The sequence below is a fragment of the Gopherus flavomarginatus genome, chromosome 1, assembly GCF_025201925.1.
Source record: "Gopherus flavomarginatus isolate rGopFla2 chromosome 1, rGopFla2.mat.asm, whole genome shotgun sequence".
Taxonomy (NCBI): domain Eukaryota; kingdom Metazoa; phylum Chordata; order Testudines; family Testudinidae; genus Gopherus; species Gopherus flavomarginatus.
The window spans coordinates 248878196-248897260 of NC_066617.1; the positions used below are offsets into that span (position 1 = coordinate 248878196).

At 42.6% G+C, this 19065-nt stretch overlaps 1 protein-coding gene across 1 annotated transcript in view; it reads right to left on the reverse strand.

Moving 5' to 3' along the window:
• Window positions 1–1851: 1851 nt before the first annotated feature.
• The window catches only part of CNGA3 (cyclic nucleotide gated channel subunit alpha 3), a 48207-nt gene continuing 30993 nt past the window's right edge, over window positions 1852–19065 (reverse strand). The window contains exons 5-9 of the mRNA XM_050932093.1: window positions 16021–16074; window positions 10795–10902; window positions 8951–9058; window positions 5914–6020; window positions 1852–3263 (exon numbers count right to left, since the gene is read on the reverse strand). Coding sequence (XP_050788050.1) covers window positions 1852–3263; window positions 5914–6020; window positions 8951–9058; window positions 10795–10902; window positions 16021–16074 — 1789 coding nt within the window. The remainder of the gene's footprint in view (window positions 3264–5913; window positions 6021–8950; window positions 9059–10794; window positions 10903–16020; window positions 16075–19065) is intronic.

A 19065-nucleotide genomic window follows, 5' to 3' on the forward strand; every position in this document is an offset into this window, starting at 1 on the left:
AGGGTGGGAGTGATGGTGCCCCTCCAATCCCACCCACCCAGTGCTTCTGCTGGAAAGCAGGATCAGGCACTGGGGCTTCCCCTGCCACCCCACGGCTTCTGCCAGGGATGGGGTCAGGGGCCACTGGGCTAAATTCCCTCTAAGATGTGTGTCCAAGATTAAGTGCCGTGCAGGCACTAAGGGCTGCAGTGGGGAGAGATGGCCCCGACCCAGAGCCAGACCAGCCCCGGACTTGCCACAGCCGGGGAAAAGGTGCTGCCCTCTCTTTCCCCCCCAGCCCAGGTGTTACTGTGGGGAGAGAGAGCTGGGGGGGAGTCCTTTCTCCTCACCATAGCCCAGGTAGCCCCACTGCACCCCCAAACCCCTCATCCTGAGCCTGCACTCCCAGCCAGAGCCCTCACCCCCCTGCACCCCAACCCTCTACCCCAGCCAAGGCCCCCCCACACTCCGAATCCTTTGGCTCCACACCCACCACATGAATTTTGTTATGTGCATCAGTATGGAGCTGGAGGTTAGCACATGGTAGGAGCTCCCTATCCCTACAATAGCCAGATTTCATGGTAGGGACCTAGTGATGTGGCAGTAAAAATCCTCAATACAATTTTGCCTGCCAGTGTGATTGCACCTGGGATGTTGCATTCAGTTCAGGGCAGAAATTTACCAGAAAGATAAGTGACAACCTAGAGCAAGTTCAGAGAAGAGCAACCAGAATGATTAGGGACCTGAAGGGGCTGTATTGAGGAAAATTAAGAGTAAATTTTGTCTAGCTTAGCTCAGTAATGCTGATGTGGTGCCATGGTAACGGATATCTGAAAGCCATAAATTCCAAGAAGGGAGAGGAATTCTTTAGGCTGGCATGAGGGGATTATAACAGGAGTAATAAAATAAAAAGAGAAGGAAACCTTAGGCTTAATATCAGGAAAGGCCTCCTAACAGGATCCAGGATCTTCCTCCCCTGCAGAAATACTTGCAGATGGAGATCTGGGTGGAGGATCAGAGCAGAAAAATCTGCTCCCCCCTCACACAATTTCCCTCAAATTATTCAATAGGGGTTGCCCCCATGCATTATAGTCAGGAGTTCTGCCCCAAAAGCCGGATGAAATCCTAGGGGATGGAGAACAGGCCCTCTACATAAAAGCAGAAGGTTAAGCACCACTGGTTGCTCTATAAGGACTTTCCAATGACCACAGCAGAGCACAGTAGAAAGGAGTCATTTCGAGATCTGTAGCATTCAAGTACCTGGGTATTTCATAGCATGTAACACATTATATAGCCAAGACAGGCCTTTCCTATAGGTTTCTTAACATTGCTGTGAAAGAATATAGATTTTGGGTAGTCTGGATTTACTACATGGATTTAGTAGGTTACTAGGCTACCAAGTAGAGCGTGTGGACATAGCATAGTTAATTATTAATACAGATCTGTCTCCTCTTTCTGGAAGAGTCCATTACTTTACACATGACTCCTTCAACCAGACAATGGAAAGAGATAAACAACAATTAAATGTGTAAAGATCTATACATACCACATTAAAGATAATCTGAGCATGACTCGTAAGAAACATGTCATCAGTACAAAAAGAGACCCAAATGACAATCCAAAGTCTCCGCTTAAAAACAAGATAAAAAGTAACAATTTCCTATTTACAAGAAAATATTGCTTTAGTTAAAAACTCTAAAAACCATTCTCTTGGAGTCCATATAAAAATAATTGTGTGTGTGTGTGTGAGAGAGTGTTTTCACATATATAATATGTTTATATATATATGTATATGTGTGTGTATATATATATATATTTATGGCTTTACATGCTGAAATATTCTAGATTAAATGAGGAAATATAAATGAACTATTAATTCTTTTTCTGCACTTCTTCAGTTTTTACAGATTCTTCCCCTCCATCAGATAAGAAGCCACTTCCATATTTCTTCATTTTGTTTTCCACTTTGGTGAGTCTCTGCTTTACTTTGAGTTGGGTTGAGTTGTATTCTGCCATGAGCCTAGCAAACCTCGTCTGTAGATTGTCCAGAGTGCTTTCAAGTCTTTCTACTTTTTCTTCTAAGTCTTTAGGGTCGGCTCCTGCTTTTGCCGCCTCCTCGTCTATTAAATTGTCTTTCATCAGAATTTGCCGCCCTTTCTCTTCCAATGCCTTTTTGGCATCAGGATATTCAGTGAGGGCTTCCATCAAATCATCTTTGGACAAACAGAATAGATCGGAATAACCAATGCTCCTGATGTTGGCTGTCCGTCTGTTACCAGATTTGCTACCTTTGATGTTTAAGATGCTGATTTCTCCAAAGTAGCTGCCATCGCTTAAGACAACAAACTGTGTTATGCCATCATCTGCCACCACAGCCAACTTCCCCTCCTTAATGATGTACATTTCTCTCCCAATATCCCCCTTTTTGCAGATGTAATCTCCAGGACTAAAGACTGTAGGTCTCAGCTTCAGCACCAGCTCAATAAGAAGCCCAGCTTCACAATCCTGGAAGATACGCACTTTCTTTAGCGTGTCTAGATGGACATTGATAGCAATTTCAGCCTTAAGTTTGTCAGGCAGGTTTTTAAGAACTTCTTTCTCATCTACTGTTTTCTTGTTGGTCCAGAGGTAATCAAACCACTTAATGACCCTGGCCTCCAAATCCTTTGTCACCTTTCGGAAATGCATATACTGTTTTATGGAATCAATTTTGGCCTGGAAATCTGCCCTGGAGGCATTCATGTTGGAAATCATAGAGCCTACGTTACCGACAATAGTAGCGAAGATCAGCACACCCACCAAGAAGTCAATGACCACAAAGAGATATTCTTCATCTTTCACAGGAGGTGGGGTTTCTCCAATTGTCGTTAGTGTCAGTGTTGACCAATACAAACAGTAAATATACTTTCTGGATAGACGTCCATATTCTGGATGGGACACATTGGGATAGACCCAGGAGTCAGTTCCAAACCCAATAAGCTTTGAAATTGCAAAATATATGCATGCATTCCAGTGGATGATGATAAGAATGTACAAGACAAGATTTCCAATCCGAAACATATTTGGATAGTTTGTCCTGGTTTCTGTGCGGTCAAAAAACTCAAATAGCCTGGCAAACCTCAGCAAGCGGTTAAACCGTAGTTCAGGATAGTTCAACCCAAGTTTTAAATATGCCAAGTCTGTTGGTAAAAGAGAGAGCATATCTAATCTGAACTGTACAGTAGTAGTGTAATGTAGTCTTAGTTTCTTTTCATCTTGGACTAGTAAGCCTTGTTCAAGGAAGCCTTAAAAGGATAAAAAAAAACCGTTTTTTGTTATAATACATTAGAAGATGGACCACAACCTATAATTAGTCAGAAACCGGCTGCAGCTTATGCTTGAAGGATTCCTATTTGCTTGCAAATACTGAAGACATTATTGCATTTCAAACTTATAATATATATGGACATTAATGTACTTTCCATAGGTTTTTAGTATAGTTCACAAAAAGATATTGTATAAGCTTTATATTTAGTAGTAGCAGTAGAATTACAATAGCACATAGAGACCTCAAACAAAACTAGGGGTCCATTGTGATAAACATTCTATATACATTAAAAGACAGTACATGCCCCCAACGAGCTTAAAATATAAAGGCCCCAAACTCACAAAGACAATTATTTGGACCACTGAAACACGGAGCCCTAATGAAGTCAGTATAGCTCCATGTGGGTGTTGGTTCTATCTGTGCAGATCTCATTGCAGGATCAGGGTCCAAATAGATAAGCCACACCATGAATGGAAGCATTATTACCCCATCCTCCCTCAATGTTAACAGAGATTAAGGGTCAAATTCTGATACTCTTCCTCATGCTGAGTAGCACTTTATTCCATGATTAGTCCCACTGAAGTCTATGGATTAAGATGCTCTTCAGTGTAAGGATAGCAAAATCAGTCTCTAAACGTATGTCTACACTACAATTAAACATCCATGGCTGGCCTATGCCAGCTGACTCGGACTTGCAGGGCTCATGCTAGGGTGCTGTTTAATTGCAGTGTAAACATTAGGGCTTGGGCTGGAGCCCAAGTTCTGGGACCCTCATCCCTCGCAGGCATGGGTGGCAAGTTTGTAGAAATTTTGGTGGTGCTCAGAACCCGTCCCCCCCAAACTCCGCCCCCACCTGCCTAAGGCTCTGGGAGGGGTTTTATTGGGGAGGGAGGTCTGGGGTGCAGGTCCTGGGCTGGGGATTAGGGTGCAGGAGGGGTGCAGGGTTTGGGATGGAGTTTGGGTGCTGGGTGAAGGCTCCAGGCTGAGGCAGGGAGTGGGTGTGCAGGAGAGGGTGAGGGGTGCAGGCTTTGGGACGGAGTTTGGGTGCAGGCTCTGGGCTGGGGGTGGGGGCACAGGAGCGGGTGAGGGGTGCAGGCTTTGGGGGTGGGAAGGGGTGTGTGGGAAGGGGGAGGGGGTGCATATTCTGGGAGGGAGTGGGATAGGAGGGAGTGCAGGGGTGAGGGCTGTGGGGCTGAGAATGAGGGATTCATGATGCAGGAGGGGGCTCAGGGCTGAGGCAGAGGATTAGGGTGCAGGGGGATGAGGGCTCTAGCTGGGGATGAGGGGTTTGGGGCATTGGAGAGGCTCAGGGCTAGGGCAGAAGGGCAGGGTAAGGGCAGCCTGCCCTGCCATTAGGAGATGGGGGGAGCTAGGACCCTGGGGCAGCAGACAGCAGTTCTGCCGGGAGCAGCTCCGCATAGGAATGTGCTATTCCGGCAGCACAAGCAGGCACGGGAGAGGCACCCGCCGCTTTCTTTCAGGCAGTGACGCGGCGGGGCGGGGGGGGAGACCCATGGCAGCCGGGGCCCGATCCAGGCAGGGCCAGAGGAGAGACCCAGCTCCAAATATTGCTGGAGCACAGCCCCCAGCCCTGAATATTTCTGGTGCTCGGGCACCTCAAGCCCATATAACCTGCCGCCTATGCTCACAGGACCCTATAGCCCATGATCCAGCCTGACCCTGAACATCTACACTGCAATTAAACAGCCCCACGAGGACAAGCCCCATGAGCCCGAGTCAGCTGGCATAGGCCAGCCGCGGGTTTTTAATAGCAGTGTGAACATACTCTAAGTGACCTGCTCCAGGTCACACAGCAAGTCTGTGGCAGAACTGGGAACTGCACTCTAGAAAGTTGCAGTCTAGTGCTAGCCTTAACCACAAGACCAATACTCCTCTCCCGATTTAAGTGAATAACTTGGGCTGAGTGATGCAGACAAATATGTGACACAATATGAAAAACTAATCTATATTTTAAATATATTTATGATAAGGAGGCTGAGTTTACTTTCTGCTGTGAATTGTTTAAATGTCTCCCATGGCAATAGCAGGTTTTACCTCCCTCCTGCAACTGTTGTCACCGTTTTACTCATGTCATTTGCTTGGTTGCACAGAACACAGTATTAAAGTTCTGGTACAAATCCACTGCAAGAGAAAAGTTCTTAGCAGAGGCTGTCACAGCACTCTTGCAGGCAAACTGGCTCCGTCACCTCATGACATACTTTTTTTTTACACAGAGAATAAATAGCCTGTAGAATTCATTGCCACAAACTATCATTAATGCCAAGACATTAGCAGGATTAAAAAAACGTACTCAACATTTATATGGATTTAAAAAATCCACCATTATAGTATATAGGGTTGTTTTGTTTTTGTTTTTAAATTTGGAAGGGATATAAGACGGGGAATATACCAATCTCTAATTGCGGGGCGATAGGAAAGGCTTTTCCTAAACACAGGTTATTCCACAATTTCCCACCTCAAAGTTTCCTGTGTTTTCTTCAGAAGCATCTAGTTTTAGATGCTGTTGGAGACAGGATATTGAACTATATGGGCCACCAGCATACTGATCCAGTAGGGCAAAACCCATGTTATGTCTGAAAACAATGTAAAATCCTAAGAGGACTCACCTGTCCTGAATCTGACGAATGTGTCCAGTATGTAGATGATATCTGAGCTATAGTCCAAGACCACCCATAATATAATATGTTCGGTTTGTAGCTCATCAAAACAGGCTCTAAAAAATAACCACAAAGACATGGAAGATTTCATTCCTCTTGTATAAGCAGGCGCAGAGAGTACTATATATGTATTCTGAAAGCATTTTAACAACTGTTGCTGGCACTGCACAAGCTGTGGGCATCATGTCTGCACTGGAGTATTTGCTGTGAATTTAAATGTAATGACTTAACATAATGGGATATTTCTGAAACCAAAGGTCTTACACAGCAGGGGCAAATTTCACACATATACACACATCCCACAAGTTACTCTGCATCAGTTTTCTCAGCTCAGATCCTCAAAATCTCACATCACAGCATCAGAGCTACAAGCAGAGGAGGACTGTACAGAATTCATTCAGACCCCATCAAGTTAATTCTTGGATCAACTGGAAGAAGGTTTGCTCCTGTGTTACACAGGGCACACCATCTCCCATGTCTCCCAGAGGCTAAGTGATCTGCCTTCATAGCACTCCCATATGATTCTGATACACTGAGTCCGATTGTCCATTTCACGTACTCCAGTAATATCTCCCTGCCATTGGAGGAAAAGCCATGTCAAAATTCCTCATACTAACTTTAAATGACTCTTCTCTGCCTACTCCCCGATCTTGCGTGCCATCCACCAGCCTATCTATCCCTTATTGACTACCACAAGTTTATCCATAAATGGTAACAGTGCCCTAGAGAAATACATTGGCTTAGTGTCACTTTGTACTGTAGACACTAGATGGCACACAGATGCCACTGCAGGCACAGATTTGGGAGTGCTTGCTGCCAGTCAAAGACTTTTTAGGCAGACAGACAAAAATCATCAGGCCACACATCCTAACTCATAAAGAAGACATATGAATAAACTATACAAAGGGGTTCCATGCAAAATCATCCAAGAAACTTTATAGGGAGATAGAATGATCCAATGGGGAATTAACCAAATTGTACACTTCTAAATGCTACCTTTAAGGAGAAAATAAAACTGGAATAAAGTCCAATAACTACCAGCCAACCCCTCATCTGTAAAAGTAAAACTGCATCTTCTGCTATAACTGCCTCTGATGGCACCTAGCAAGCGGTCATCAAACTTCTATCCCAGGAAGGAAGAGAAAAGAACATTTCAGTGACAAGCACTCTGGGCTCCTATGAAAATGCAGAAAGCATGAAATGCACATTCTCAGCTTTTGTTTCGCAAAAGCAGAGATTTACAATTTAAAAAAATAGAATGGAGGAGTCTTCTCAACCTATCATAGAATTATAGAAATGTAGGGATGGAAAGGTCTTTGAGAGGTCATGTCCACCCCCCTACCCTAAAACAGGACCCTGACGGATGCTAGGACCATTAAAGGCTCATTATTTTCCAAGTCATGCCTGTCCCCAGCCTGGTCTCTTATGAAGGAATTAAATTTCACATTAAATAATCTAATATAGTATCAGGATTGTTAGATTTTTAAAGCTGCCTCAAAAAAGGGAAAAAGGAGGGTGAGGTAATATCTTTTATTGGACCAGCTCCTGTTGGTGAGAGAGACAACAAGAAGATCCGTGTGTGGTTCCAAAGTTTGTTTCTCTCACCAACAGAAGTTGGTTCAATAAAAGACAATACTTTATCCACCTTGTCTCTTTAATATCCTGGGACCCAATACGGCTACAACTACACTGTATAATGAAGAAACAGCTTTTAACAAGAGTGCTATGTTTTTTGTACAAAACGAAAGAGAAAGAAAGAAAATGCATGATGGTGTGGTGTGATAAAAAGGTTTTAACAGCATGAGTTTAGCAATAAGCTCTGCAGGTAATTCCAAATGAATGCTGAGAAAATCTTGATAGTGCCCCATCCAGTGTGTGTGGAGGGGCACATTTTTTACCAAAAAACTATTTTAAGAGAACATCTTAAATGTTATTGCTAATATTTTCAGCTCCCTCTGCCTGGAACAACAGGCTTCATTAGGATCATGAGTCTAAATATACAGACTTGGAGGGAGAAGAACACTCTTCAAAATCACCTAAAATAGCATTTTTTTACAGAATATCAGGATTTTAAGGCCCAAGGAATTTGGGGACTTCTAGGCTAAAGGCATAGAAAGAATTTCCATCTTTCTGGAATTTCCTCTCATCAACAGTAGAAAGCTCCTGTTTATATCCATGATTGGTGGCAAGATTCTCCTAGCATAATCCTATCACTGATGCAGTACTCACTCGTCCTATACCTCGAGAGCTAGGGGTAGAACTTTTATCTGGCTTTTTGGGCTACTTGTGGGAGGTGGAGAGTAATGGCAGCTGTTTTAATCTGTTCAGGAGAGACAGATTAGTGAGCAGAGTGCAGGGAGTCCAAAGAACATGATATATGTACGGGACTCTTAATTTTATCTCATAGATATTGTTTCCACATATGTAGTGTGCATATGTAGGTGTGTATGTATATTATATACATGCACTTTAGAAGAACAGAAACCAGAATAAAGGATTTGGAACAGATGTCTGACACATAATCCTAAACCAGGGATCGGCAACCTTCGGCATGCAGCTCGCCAGGGCTGTTTACCTGCCGCATCTGCAGGTTCGGCCAGTCGCAGCTCTCACTGGCCATGGTTCACTGTCCCAGGCCAATGGGGGCGACAGGAAGCGGCGCAGTCCGAGGGATGTGCTGGCTGCCGCGATCAGCCGAACCTGTGGACACGGCAAGTAAACAAATTGGCTCGGCCCTCCAGGGTGATTACCTTGGTGGGTCGCATGCCAAAGGTTGCCAATTCCTGTCCTAAACCTTTAAAAAAAATAAAATAAAGACATATCCTCAAGAAAATTAATTAGTGATTGAGCAATGCAGCAGCAGTAATGGGGAGGAAAAAGTCTGGACACTATATTAAAATAAAAGAATCAGGTGGGCTTTTCCAGTTCCAGACAAGCCAGGCATTCCTTCCACAGCCTAAAATAAGCATTAAATATAAATCCATACCTGCACACTAGCATACACCAGTTATAGAATACTGGGGTCGCGATTATGGTCAGCCACCTATAGTACAGGTTGCTTGAAGGATCAATCACAAAGATCTCCTTTTTCTTCCTGAAAAGTAAAAAACATGCAGAGGTACACTGAGGGAAATTATTTCCATAAGGAGGTCATGTTTTTGATCTCCAAGGCTGAACACTCTTCTAGTAGATTGTAATGGTTGCAGCTCAGTTAATGACAAAGGCATAACACCAGAGGGTGTGCCATTCCTGCTGAAATCCCAGATATTACTCAATAGAGCAGCTGAAGCTTTTCTCATTTGACTCAGTCTATTCCTACATGCCCCAAAATCCAAGGAAATAAAAAAGAACTAGAAAAATTTACATAGATGTCAAAATAACACTGAAACATGTGTTATCATTTAAAAAACCCATTCTGAACAGTCATAGTATAGGCACCCTTCTTTTAAACTGAAAACAAACCTATTGACCTTTCCCATCAGACAAGAATTTTTACCAATTTCTTCTAAAAACCACAACAAAATTGTGATAACCCTGTTCCTTGAGTCAAAGAGGTCATTGCCTACTTTGCACTCTCAAAAGAATAACCCTTTCTCTTATAAGTCAATCCCATTCTTTTCTCTTCCGGTTTATTTCAAAGAACCTTAGATTTGTGTGAAAGGACAAACCCCACTGCACACTGTGGGAGGTTGACTGAGCTTCCTCTAGAAAAAACTTTGGTTAAGAGAGAAGAATCTATGTCCTGGGATCAGAAAGAATCCATCCAGAAGTGGCATTCTTAACTAGGGATTACTACAGCAATACGGTACCTACAGCACACTCTACACACATCTGTGATATATTCATTATAACACACACCTCAGAACCAGCGTTCATTCTGCACATATAACACTCATTCTCTTTCCATCTTTTCTTTACATGGCATTGAACAAAAGCCAACTCTAATCAATGGGAATGGAGTTTATAAATTGCTAACTAGGGAACAATTGTCTATTTACATACACTAAGGGCCAAATGCACTGCTTGATGGAAGAAATCACAACCACATTGAAGTCAATAGAGTTTCTCCTGCTCACAATAGGGTAAATAATGGAAAATATAACTGAAGATGTTGAACTGGTCAGTATTTGTATAAATACAATGTTTTTGTTCTGTGCCCCACCTTGATTCTACAGATATTCTGAACCAGGACCAAGCCTGTACAGACTTGCAAAGGAGACTGCTGTTAACTAATAGGGCCTTATAGAGAAGGCAATTTCTTGCCTTCTCAGGTGATCAGAGATCATTTGAATTCCCTTTACTGCTCAGTCTGAAGCAGGGGTGCCAGAACAGGTTGGGGGGGGGGGGCAGAGGGCCATGGCCGCATCACTTTACCGGCTGTAAGGACAAGCAACGGGGTGAAGAGGAGCGAGTGGGGGGGGGGGGGTCTTGGGGGAAGAGGCAGGGTTGGGGCATGGCCTTGCGGAGAAGAGGTGGTGCGAGAGTGGGGGCTTGGGCAAAAGGGGTGGTGTGGGGGTACGGCCATGGTTTGGGCACCAGTGGCCCCGTCCTTTTAGGAAACTTCCGCTACTCCTGGTCTGAAGTTAGTGCAACAAAGCATTGGGAAAGTGCCAAGGAAAAACCTGTATGGCTGGGAAGATTCTGCATGTTCCTTGAGCAGTTGCAGTTTCAAATTTGAAAATTCATTATAGCTTTGACACGAGAACACTCCTGCAGCTTGGGAAAACACTGACTGTAGCAGGAGCCTTGCTCTGAAGACTTAACTACTCCATGTAAGGCTCTATGGTGCAGGAGGTGTGTTACAGCCATACATTCACTAGCAATACTTACTCCTCTTTTTTTTTATCATCTTTTTTGTCGTCTTTTTTCTCCTCTTTCTTTTCCTCCTTTTTTTCTTCTTTTTTCTCCTCCTTTTCATCTTTCTTTTCTTTATTCTTGCTGTGTAATATAGTGTAACATTTAGCAATGTTCTCAATTTACCAGGCTAGGCTAGGCTAGGCTAGGCTAGACTAAGCAAGGCTAGAGGATGGAAGTTGAGGTGGAATAAAGGAGGCTATAGAGCTGGGTTTTGCTCCTACAGAAGAGGAGAGGGCAGGGCTTCTCAAGTAGGCCATCCACCCATTTGGTATAAATGGGACCTGTATTACATGATCTACACTCCAGAATTAAGGGTAGCATGGTACTAAATCATGTTGGCTGATTCTGTGAGAGATTAACCCATGCTTTATCAGGCAAGTACATATAACATTGTTTGCTTTGTTTATAGCAAAATGTTTCCTGTTTGCTTGAGTCTTTAAAATTCAGGCAGTCAAAAACATCTATTTTGTGGCATTAGAACTTGAAATGGTTCGACAGTCTCAACATCTGCTTGGTCCTTTGATATACTCTAACCCCAACAGCAGCGACTGCCTGTTTAAAGCTGTGGTAGTGATTAAGTAAAAAGGGTCAGATCCTTCTCTCACACTTGTTTTGCTCCTGGGTAACTCCATTAAAATTACCCCTGACTTACACCAGTACAAGGGGAGAACCATAGCCAATGTTTGAACAAAGCCAATCAAAATGTGGAAACAAGCTTTTGCTGTCTATTCAGCACAGCAGTGTTATTCAAAATCTGAACATGAAAGGTGAAAATCTAGAAGTCAATAGGAATTTTGTCATTGACTTAAATAGGTCAGGTTTTCACCTCACATTTATTAATTTTTCCGTAGACAATAAATGTAAATAAACAAATGGTGTTCTGCTACTGCTCTCTCTTCACACTGTTATTTCCTGACATTCAACAGCATAAGAGGTAGACTCAAGCTGCAAGGTTCTGGTCCGGATACAAACTCTTCTAGAGTTCATACCTGGGGTTCTGCTTCAGCCCAGTACAGAGGAAGCAGTCCTCTATTTGATTTGAACTTCCCCAAAGTTTGGGGTTGTTCAAATCCAGGTTGTGGTGGTATGTCTCCATTTGCCATATAGTCAAAGAAACCCTTTTCAGATTGGATGGAAATTATTTGCTAGAATTTTGCCACTGCCTGATTGATCTTTAAATTTTGGGCCAAATTCTTTTAGTGTAAATGGTGAAACTCCATTGAAGTTAATGGAACTGTATCAATTTATACCAACAAAGAATTTGCCCCCAAAATTTCTACATACAATGTTTGTATTTAATATTTTTCTTCCCAAAGTAGACAGTGTCCCCATGCTTCAGTTAGGAAAACATCAATATCCCTGACAGTTTAATGTAAATGGGCCACTTGCAAGTCTAAAACTCTACGTATGAGCTGTGGCTTGCATGGTAGACATGGCATTTTCCTCCCATGGTGTCTGTCTGTTCCACTCTGATCTGCACACGCTAGGGGCTAGTCTACATTGGCACCACTGCTGCAGCAGCACTTTGATGTGGCTTGTGTGGTCGCATCAGAGCACTGGGAGAGAGCTCTCCCAACGCTCTAAAAAACCCACCTCTACAAGGGGCATAGCTACGACCGCTGGGAGCATGGCTCCCAGACACCCCCGCTCCCACCGAAACTTGCTGTGCTCGGGGGGGCCGGGGGGGGTTCACACCCTGAGCCAGAAAGTTGCAGTGCTGTAAAGTGCCAGTGTAGACAAGTCGGAGGTCTGATTCTGCTCTCACATCAGAAGTAAATTTATTCAAGTGAACTGAATCACTCCAGTGTGAAGCTAGAGAAGATGAGAGCAGAATCACCTACCAGAGAGGCAAGTAGAAAAATCCTATTGCAGGATCTTAGCCAATGGGCACAGCAGGGAAAAATGCCATGAGCTCACATCACGTGTGCTCACCACATGTTCTTGCACATGCCTCTCACAGCAGAGAAAGCTTATGCTGCGGTTTGTAGAGTTACCTAAGAACATGCCAGTTTTAACCAGAGTACAGTATTTTAAGGGACAGGAGGACAGTGTGAAAATATATTCACTAATTTTAAGATAAGTGCAATTGGCTTGGAAATATCCCTTACCCAATGGCAATAAACATGAGCCCTGCTACTACCGCACTCCCATTGTGATGCAGTAGGGCATGGTTATTTGAAAGACCCCTGCCTTACTTGGCTGGGAGGATTCAAAATCCTAAAACCATTCCTGTTTGCATTCTCCAAGAGGTTATTTAAATGTTCACCAAACCAGGTTTGAGCACAGTCAACACATACAGTGAAACTTCACTGATGCCCATGAAAATCCAGGGAGCACAACTGTAGGGCAAAGCTAGTCTTTGTGTTGATTGTCTGATTAATTGAAAGAGCTCCTAAAGTCCTACCTATACATAAGGCCAATCAAATAAGTTTTTGCACATCAACCCACCTTAGCAGGGCTAGCACAACAGCAGAGGGTGCTATTCACAAGTTCATTTTCTTTACCATTAGCCTTCTGATCTTGTGTGATTGCATTTTAAAGTCAAATATTGCCGTTCCCACAAAGCTCTATGCCATTCAGAAACACTCTTGGGTTATCACATTATCCCTTCTGACAGCAAGCTACTATGCTTTTGTGTATGACATGAACCCCATTCATAACCACTATTTGTATCAATGAACTGGTCCACGATACTCCAAGTGTTTGGCTCCCAAGGGTGGTTGTATCACTAAGGCATAATGTTTCTTTTAAAAAGAGCTGTGCTGCTGCACATTTATAAGCCTGATTATGCAAGGAAGATTAATTTGACACGGCTAAGCAATCAAAATGTATCAGTGCCATTGAATCATGGAAGGGGTGTTTTGACAAAAATTAGTAGTTAACCCACTTATCAGTAGATGGCTGTTTTTATTGTGTTTGGGGATAGAATTTCCCCTGACCCTCTCCATTTACTACAGACGTTCACTGAGGGCTGGATTCACTCGCCTCTTTGTTTAGACACTGCTCTATCCATCTCCCTACTCTAACTCGTCCAGACTAACCCGCGGCATCGGCGGGTTAAAATCGATTGCTCGGGGATCGATATATCGCGTCTAGTCTGGACGCGGTGTATCGATCCCCGAGCGCGCTTACATCGATTCCGGAACTCCATCAATCCGAACGGAGTTCCGGAATCGACGCGGAGAGCCGCGGACATCGATGCCGCGCCGTCCAGACTGGTGAGTACCTCGATTTTAGAAATTCGACTTCAGCTACGTTATTCTCGTAGCTGAAGTTGCGTATCTAAAATCGATTTTAATTCCTAGTCTGGACGTGGCCTAAGAGACAGTAGCTATTGCCACGGCAATGTTAGTACAATGCAAAAGCACTCTAAAGACTTGCCACTGGAGTCAAAGGAAAGGACAGGCCACTCCTTTCCTCTATCCTGAGAGCAAGCACAGCCCCTGCATGACATCTGCAGACTTGAAAGCCTCGTCTCCACTGCCCCAAGAGTGGGCACTCTGCTGCCCCTTCCATCTTGACAAACATGGAGCTCTACCAAAACTGTAGCTTATTTCCTCTGAAGTATTATTGAGTAAGCAGCATTCAAGTAATTGTTTGAAAGGATATTCATGTTTATTCCCTTTGACTAAAAGAAAAGGAAAGGTCTTTTGTCCAGTTTCTCCTGAGTACAGGGAGAGGAGATGTCCCCGTAGGCTGGGAAAGACTTGCCTGCCTATACCATTATAATCATATTACTATAATATTTAATAAAATGTAGTGCTTACATAATGTTTTTCACCTTTAAACTGCTCTACATATCAACTAACTATGCCTCATGACACCCTGGTAAGATAAGTCAGTATTGTCTCCATTTGGGGAAACTGTAGCACCAATAGTTGAGTGACAGGCACAAGATCACAGCATGAATCATGGCCCGAAATGGGATTAGAATTCATATTTATGTCTCTCAGTCCTGTGTCCTGACCACTAACCCAGGCTTTGCACTTTTAGTTCTACTATTACTGTTCTACAGTAACAGCCCCAAATCCTGAGTATTGGGTCATTGTTGGAGCACACATGACACTTATTTTTAAATCAAGCACATGGAAACAAACAAAAACAAATCACTTAAAGAGAAGTAAGAATTTCTCCCAAATGTAAGTATGGGGTTTGAAATGGAAAGAAGTTTTCAGAGGATTTATCATTTTAAATTCACAGTGTATTGTGAATTAATTAACAATTAATTGTTTGGGGGAATAGGAGCAATTTCCTCTGTTTCTAATATGGCCTAAAATGATCAAAAGAATTTCCTTTTGGTCCTGGGGATTTTTTATTTTTGTTTTTACCCAGGGGAGAATTGAAAAACTAGACTAGCATCATGGCAGGAACAAAGCTGCTACTGGCTGCTGTGCCATTCCCAAAGCTAGAGGGCAAGAGCCATTACCAACAGTAGTGTGGAGTGATTTCAGATTACACATTTTCTAGAGCTCTTCCTTTGAAGGAATTAAATAGCCTCAGAAATCTAAAATGTTATTATTCCCTATCACTTCCACAGATCACAAGACCAGAAGGAAATGTTGTGATCATTTCTGTAAGACCGGTATGACACAGGCCATACAATTTCATCAAGCAATTCCTGCACCAACCCAACAACTTTTGGTTTAGCTAAAGCATATCTTTTAGAAAGACATCCAATCCTGATTTACACAGAGTGCATCCAGAACTTCCGCACAACCTGCTCAAAATCAACTTTTAACCACAGATGACAACCTGAAGGTATTTGAACATTTGATTTGGAAGCAAAGCCCTGTGTGTCAATAAAAAAAGAGAACACCATTAAAAAAGAATATAGAGCTCTCTCATTCATACGTTTAAATGTTAACAAACCCATTAGCAAAGCTGCAAAATCAGCCAGCCTGAATTTGAGGAGGTGGGGGCTAAGTAGCTGTTCACTCAGACTGGGTGGGGGAAAAGAAGAGAAGCTGCCCTTCAAGTTAAGACACTAAGAATTCTCCTGGAAACAAAGGGATATTTCCATGACCTACAAAACTAAATCTTTCTCTACAATAAAGCCATATATCAGGAAGGTGCTTGGAAAAAGATAAGCAGGAGTCTATAGCTACAATTGTCACTAACATGTTTTCAACAGGGAAGAGGATAAGGAGCTGGTACATCACAGGCAGGTAGGTGCTATAAAGCAAGCAGTGATGTACTTACTCTTCATTGGTGTTGTTGCTGTTGTTGACATTAAATCTGGCCAGGGACCAGTGGCTGTAGCAAGTTAAATAGAACACAGTAAAGGAACAACATGAAAGCCTTGGACATTTTGTGCACATGTTCACCAACATGATAGATCAAACTGCTGGTCCTATACATACTCTGAAAAGATTAAGAGGGTCAACTTTGACCGCCGCTGTAAGTCCCTTTGCATAACTATTCAGAGCACCCTTGATCATGTACAGAACATACACATTTGTGATCATGTCAGATGTCTGAAGCACTTTAGCCTGCTCTCAGGTGTATTAATGCTTGACAGCATGAATCTCGCTATTTATAGCAGCGTTCCCATTTGGCTGCTCTTATAAGCGTTTCTCAAGCCTTTCAAGTCTTCTTCATAGAAGCAGTGCCAAGAATCCTGGACAGACAGCAGAAATGCCTACTGTTGCTGCAAAATTAACTCTACATAATGGCACAACAATTTGGAGCTGCTGTCACATGGTAACAGCAGCAAAATCTGAGATGGGGAGACTGGATATCTCAGAATTTGGTTATCTAAAGAAATAACATTGTTGGCACACGACCAGTTTTGTCCACTCTAATGGCTTTGAATCAGAAACACTAATGGGCTCCTAATGCAGAAATCAGAAAATCTCTTGGCTCTTGACTTGAGTGACTAGAAGATAGAAGCATAACTAATCAGACAAAATATATTACACATGCAAAGAAATACACAGTTTCCAAGCCTGAATTATTAAGAAGCAGTTTCAGTAAAGATGGAACTGTATCGATCTGCTGCAAATCTGTGTGATGTTCACTATAATATTAATTACCAGCTGCAAATTCAAACCAAGTCCTTACCCATCTCAGACTGTGCCACAAACTATGGGAGCCTGAACTTCAAAGAAAGAGCCTGCCAAAAAGTTACAAGTTACATCAAAAACACATCACTGTGTTTTAACAAACCACAACATTTTTTTTAGCCAGCTGTATGGGGTTAATTTAAACCACTAAGGCCTGGTCTATACTACTGAGCTAAGTCAATGCAAGGCAGCTTACACTGACCAATATAAGTGTCTACACTAAAATTTCGCTCCTGCCAATGTAACTGCCCTACTACACCAACTTAATAACTCCACCCTCACAAGAGGTGTAGTCAGTGTTGATGTAGTTAGGTCAATGCAGTGTCAGAGTAGACCAGTGGTTCTCAAACAGGCGTACACATACCCTGGGGGTACACAGAGGTCTCCCAAGGGGAGATATTTGCCTAATTTTGCCTAGAGATATCTAGATATTTGCCTAATTTTGCAACAGGCTACATAGAAAGCACTAGTAAAGTTGGTACAAACTAAAATTTCATACAGACAAAGACTTGTACCTACTATACACTGAAATGTAAGTACAATATTTATATTCCAATTGATTTATTTTATAACTATATGGTAAAAATGAGAAAATAAGCAATTTTTCAGTAACAGTGTGCTGTGACATTTTTATATTTTTTGTCGCAATTCTAAATCTGTGCTCAAACATGGCATCTGTATGGCCAATTGTCAGTCAAGGGGTCACATTGGTGCCGTGTGCAACACCATAGTGCCGTGTGCTACCCTATGGTGCACTGTGCAACATTATAGTGCCGTGTGCCCATTCTCGAACCTTCTGTCTGGTCAATTGTGGGTCAAGTTAGTGCCATGTGCAAAAGAGTAGGGTGCCGTGTGCAAAAAAGTAGTGTGCCGGGTGCAGATCCTGTTTACGTAGAGGGCACCAGCTCGGAACCTGGAAGGTGAAGGAGCTACGGACCAATCAGACGCTGACACAAGTAAGAGTCTTCAAATAAAACTATGTCTCGTGCCAAAAATGGCAGGAGTATCCGCATATTAGCTGAAAGGCCTGATCACCCTTTCAGCCAGGGTCTCTTTCAGATTTTGCCGGCTCGTGTCGTGTCATTTCGTTTTGTTTTTTGGATTATTTCCCATCAATTCGTAATGCTTTTGGTGTCTGTACTGCTGGTCAGTTGCGCTTGGAGTGTGGTATGTGCATTTTAATTTCTGTAAATACTCTGTTTGCTTAGCCTCTTCCTTTTTTTTTTTTTCTCTTCCCTTACTTGGTGCAAAGTTGCGTATACAGTATATGAGAGCCAAATTGTTGTATTAATTGCTATTGTGGTTGGTTGGTGTATTTTACAATATTCAGTTAATGCGCAAACAGTTTACTTAGTTTTGTGTATCTGCTCTGGTTTTTAGTGAGTAGTTGATCATAAATCATTTGGATTCTTGTTGTTGGATGTAAATAGACTGTGTCAAGTTGTGTATGGTTTTATTCTGATAGTGTTTCTAGTTGATAAATTGCCCTTCCCTGGCCCAAGTTGTAACTTATCCTCGTTAATAAACAGCCACGTGGTTTGAAATTTCAATCTGTCACGTTTTGATTTTCCTCTCTCAATCAAATACTTACTCGAACCTGCATTGGTCTCGGACATTTTTATGTCTGACTTTGTCAGCAAGTAGTTTTTAAGTGAGGTGAAACTTGGGGGTACACAAGACAAATCAGACTCGTGAAAGGGGTACAGTAGTCTGGAAAGGTTGAGAGCCGTGATTGTAGATGCTATATTGGTTACATCAACTGCTACTGGCTTTCAGAAGCCATCCCACAATACCCCACATTAACAGTACAATCAGTGCAAGTGCTCCTGGCGAGTACGCACACCACCAACACAAGGAGTAAAGTGTAGATGCACACAACCAATGTAATTATTGCAGTGACTGTATGCTGACGTTAGTTAGGTCGCCTTAATTTTGTAGTGTAGACATAAACTAAGTCATGTATTATGTTCATTTGCAAAATAGAAAGCCTGGAAACACATGAAGGGCTCACTTGAAGGCATTAGTTCATTTATTTAAAAAAAGATTTTAGACAAGACTAAAACTGCTTGTGGCACTGATCAGTGAATATCTTCTAATGACTCAACTCAGCCAAAAAAAATTCTGATTTCTGGACCAGAAGCCTATCAGTGATTTGATGGAGGATATTTGGGTGGATACGATT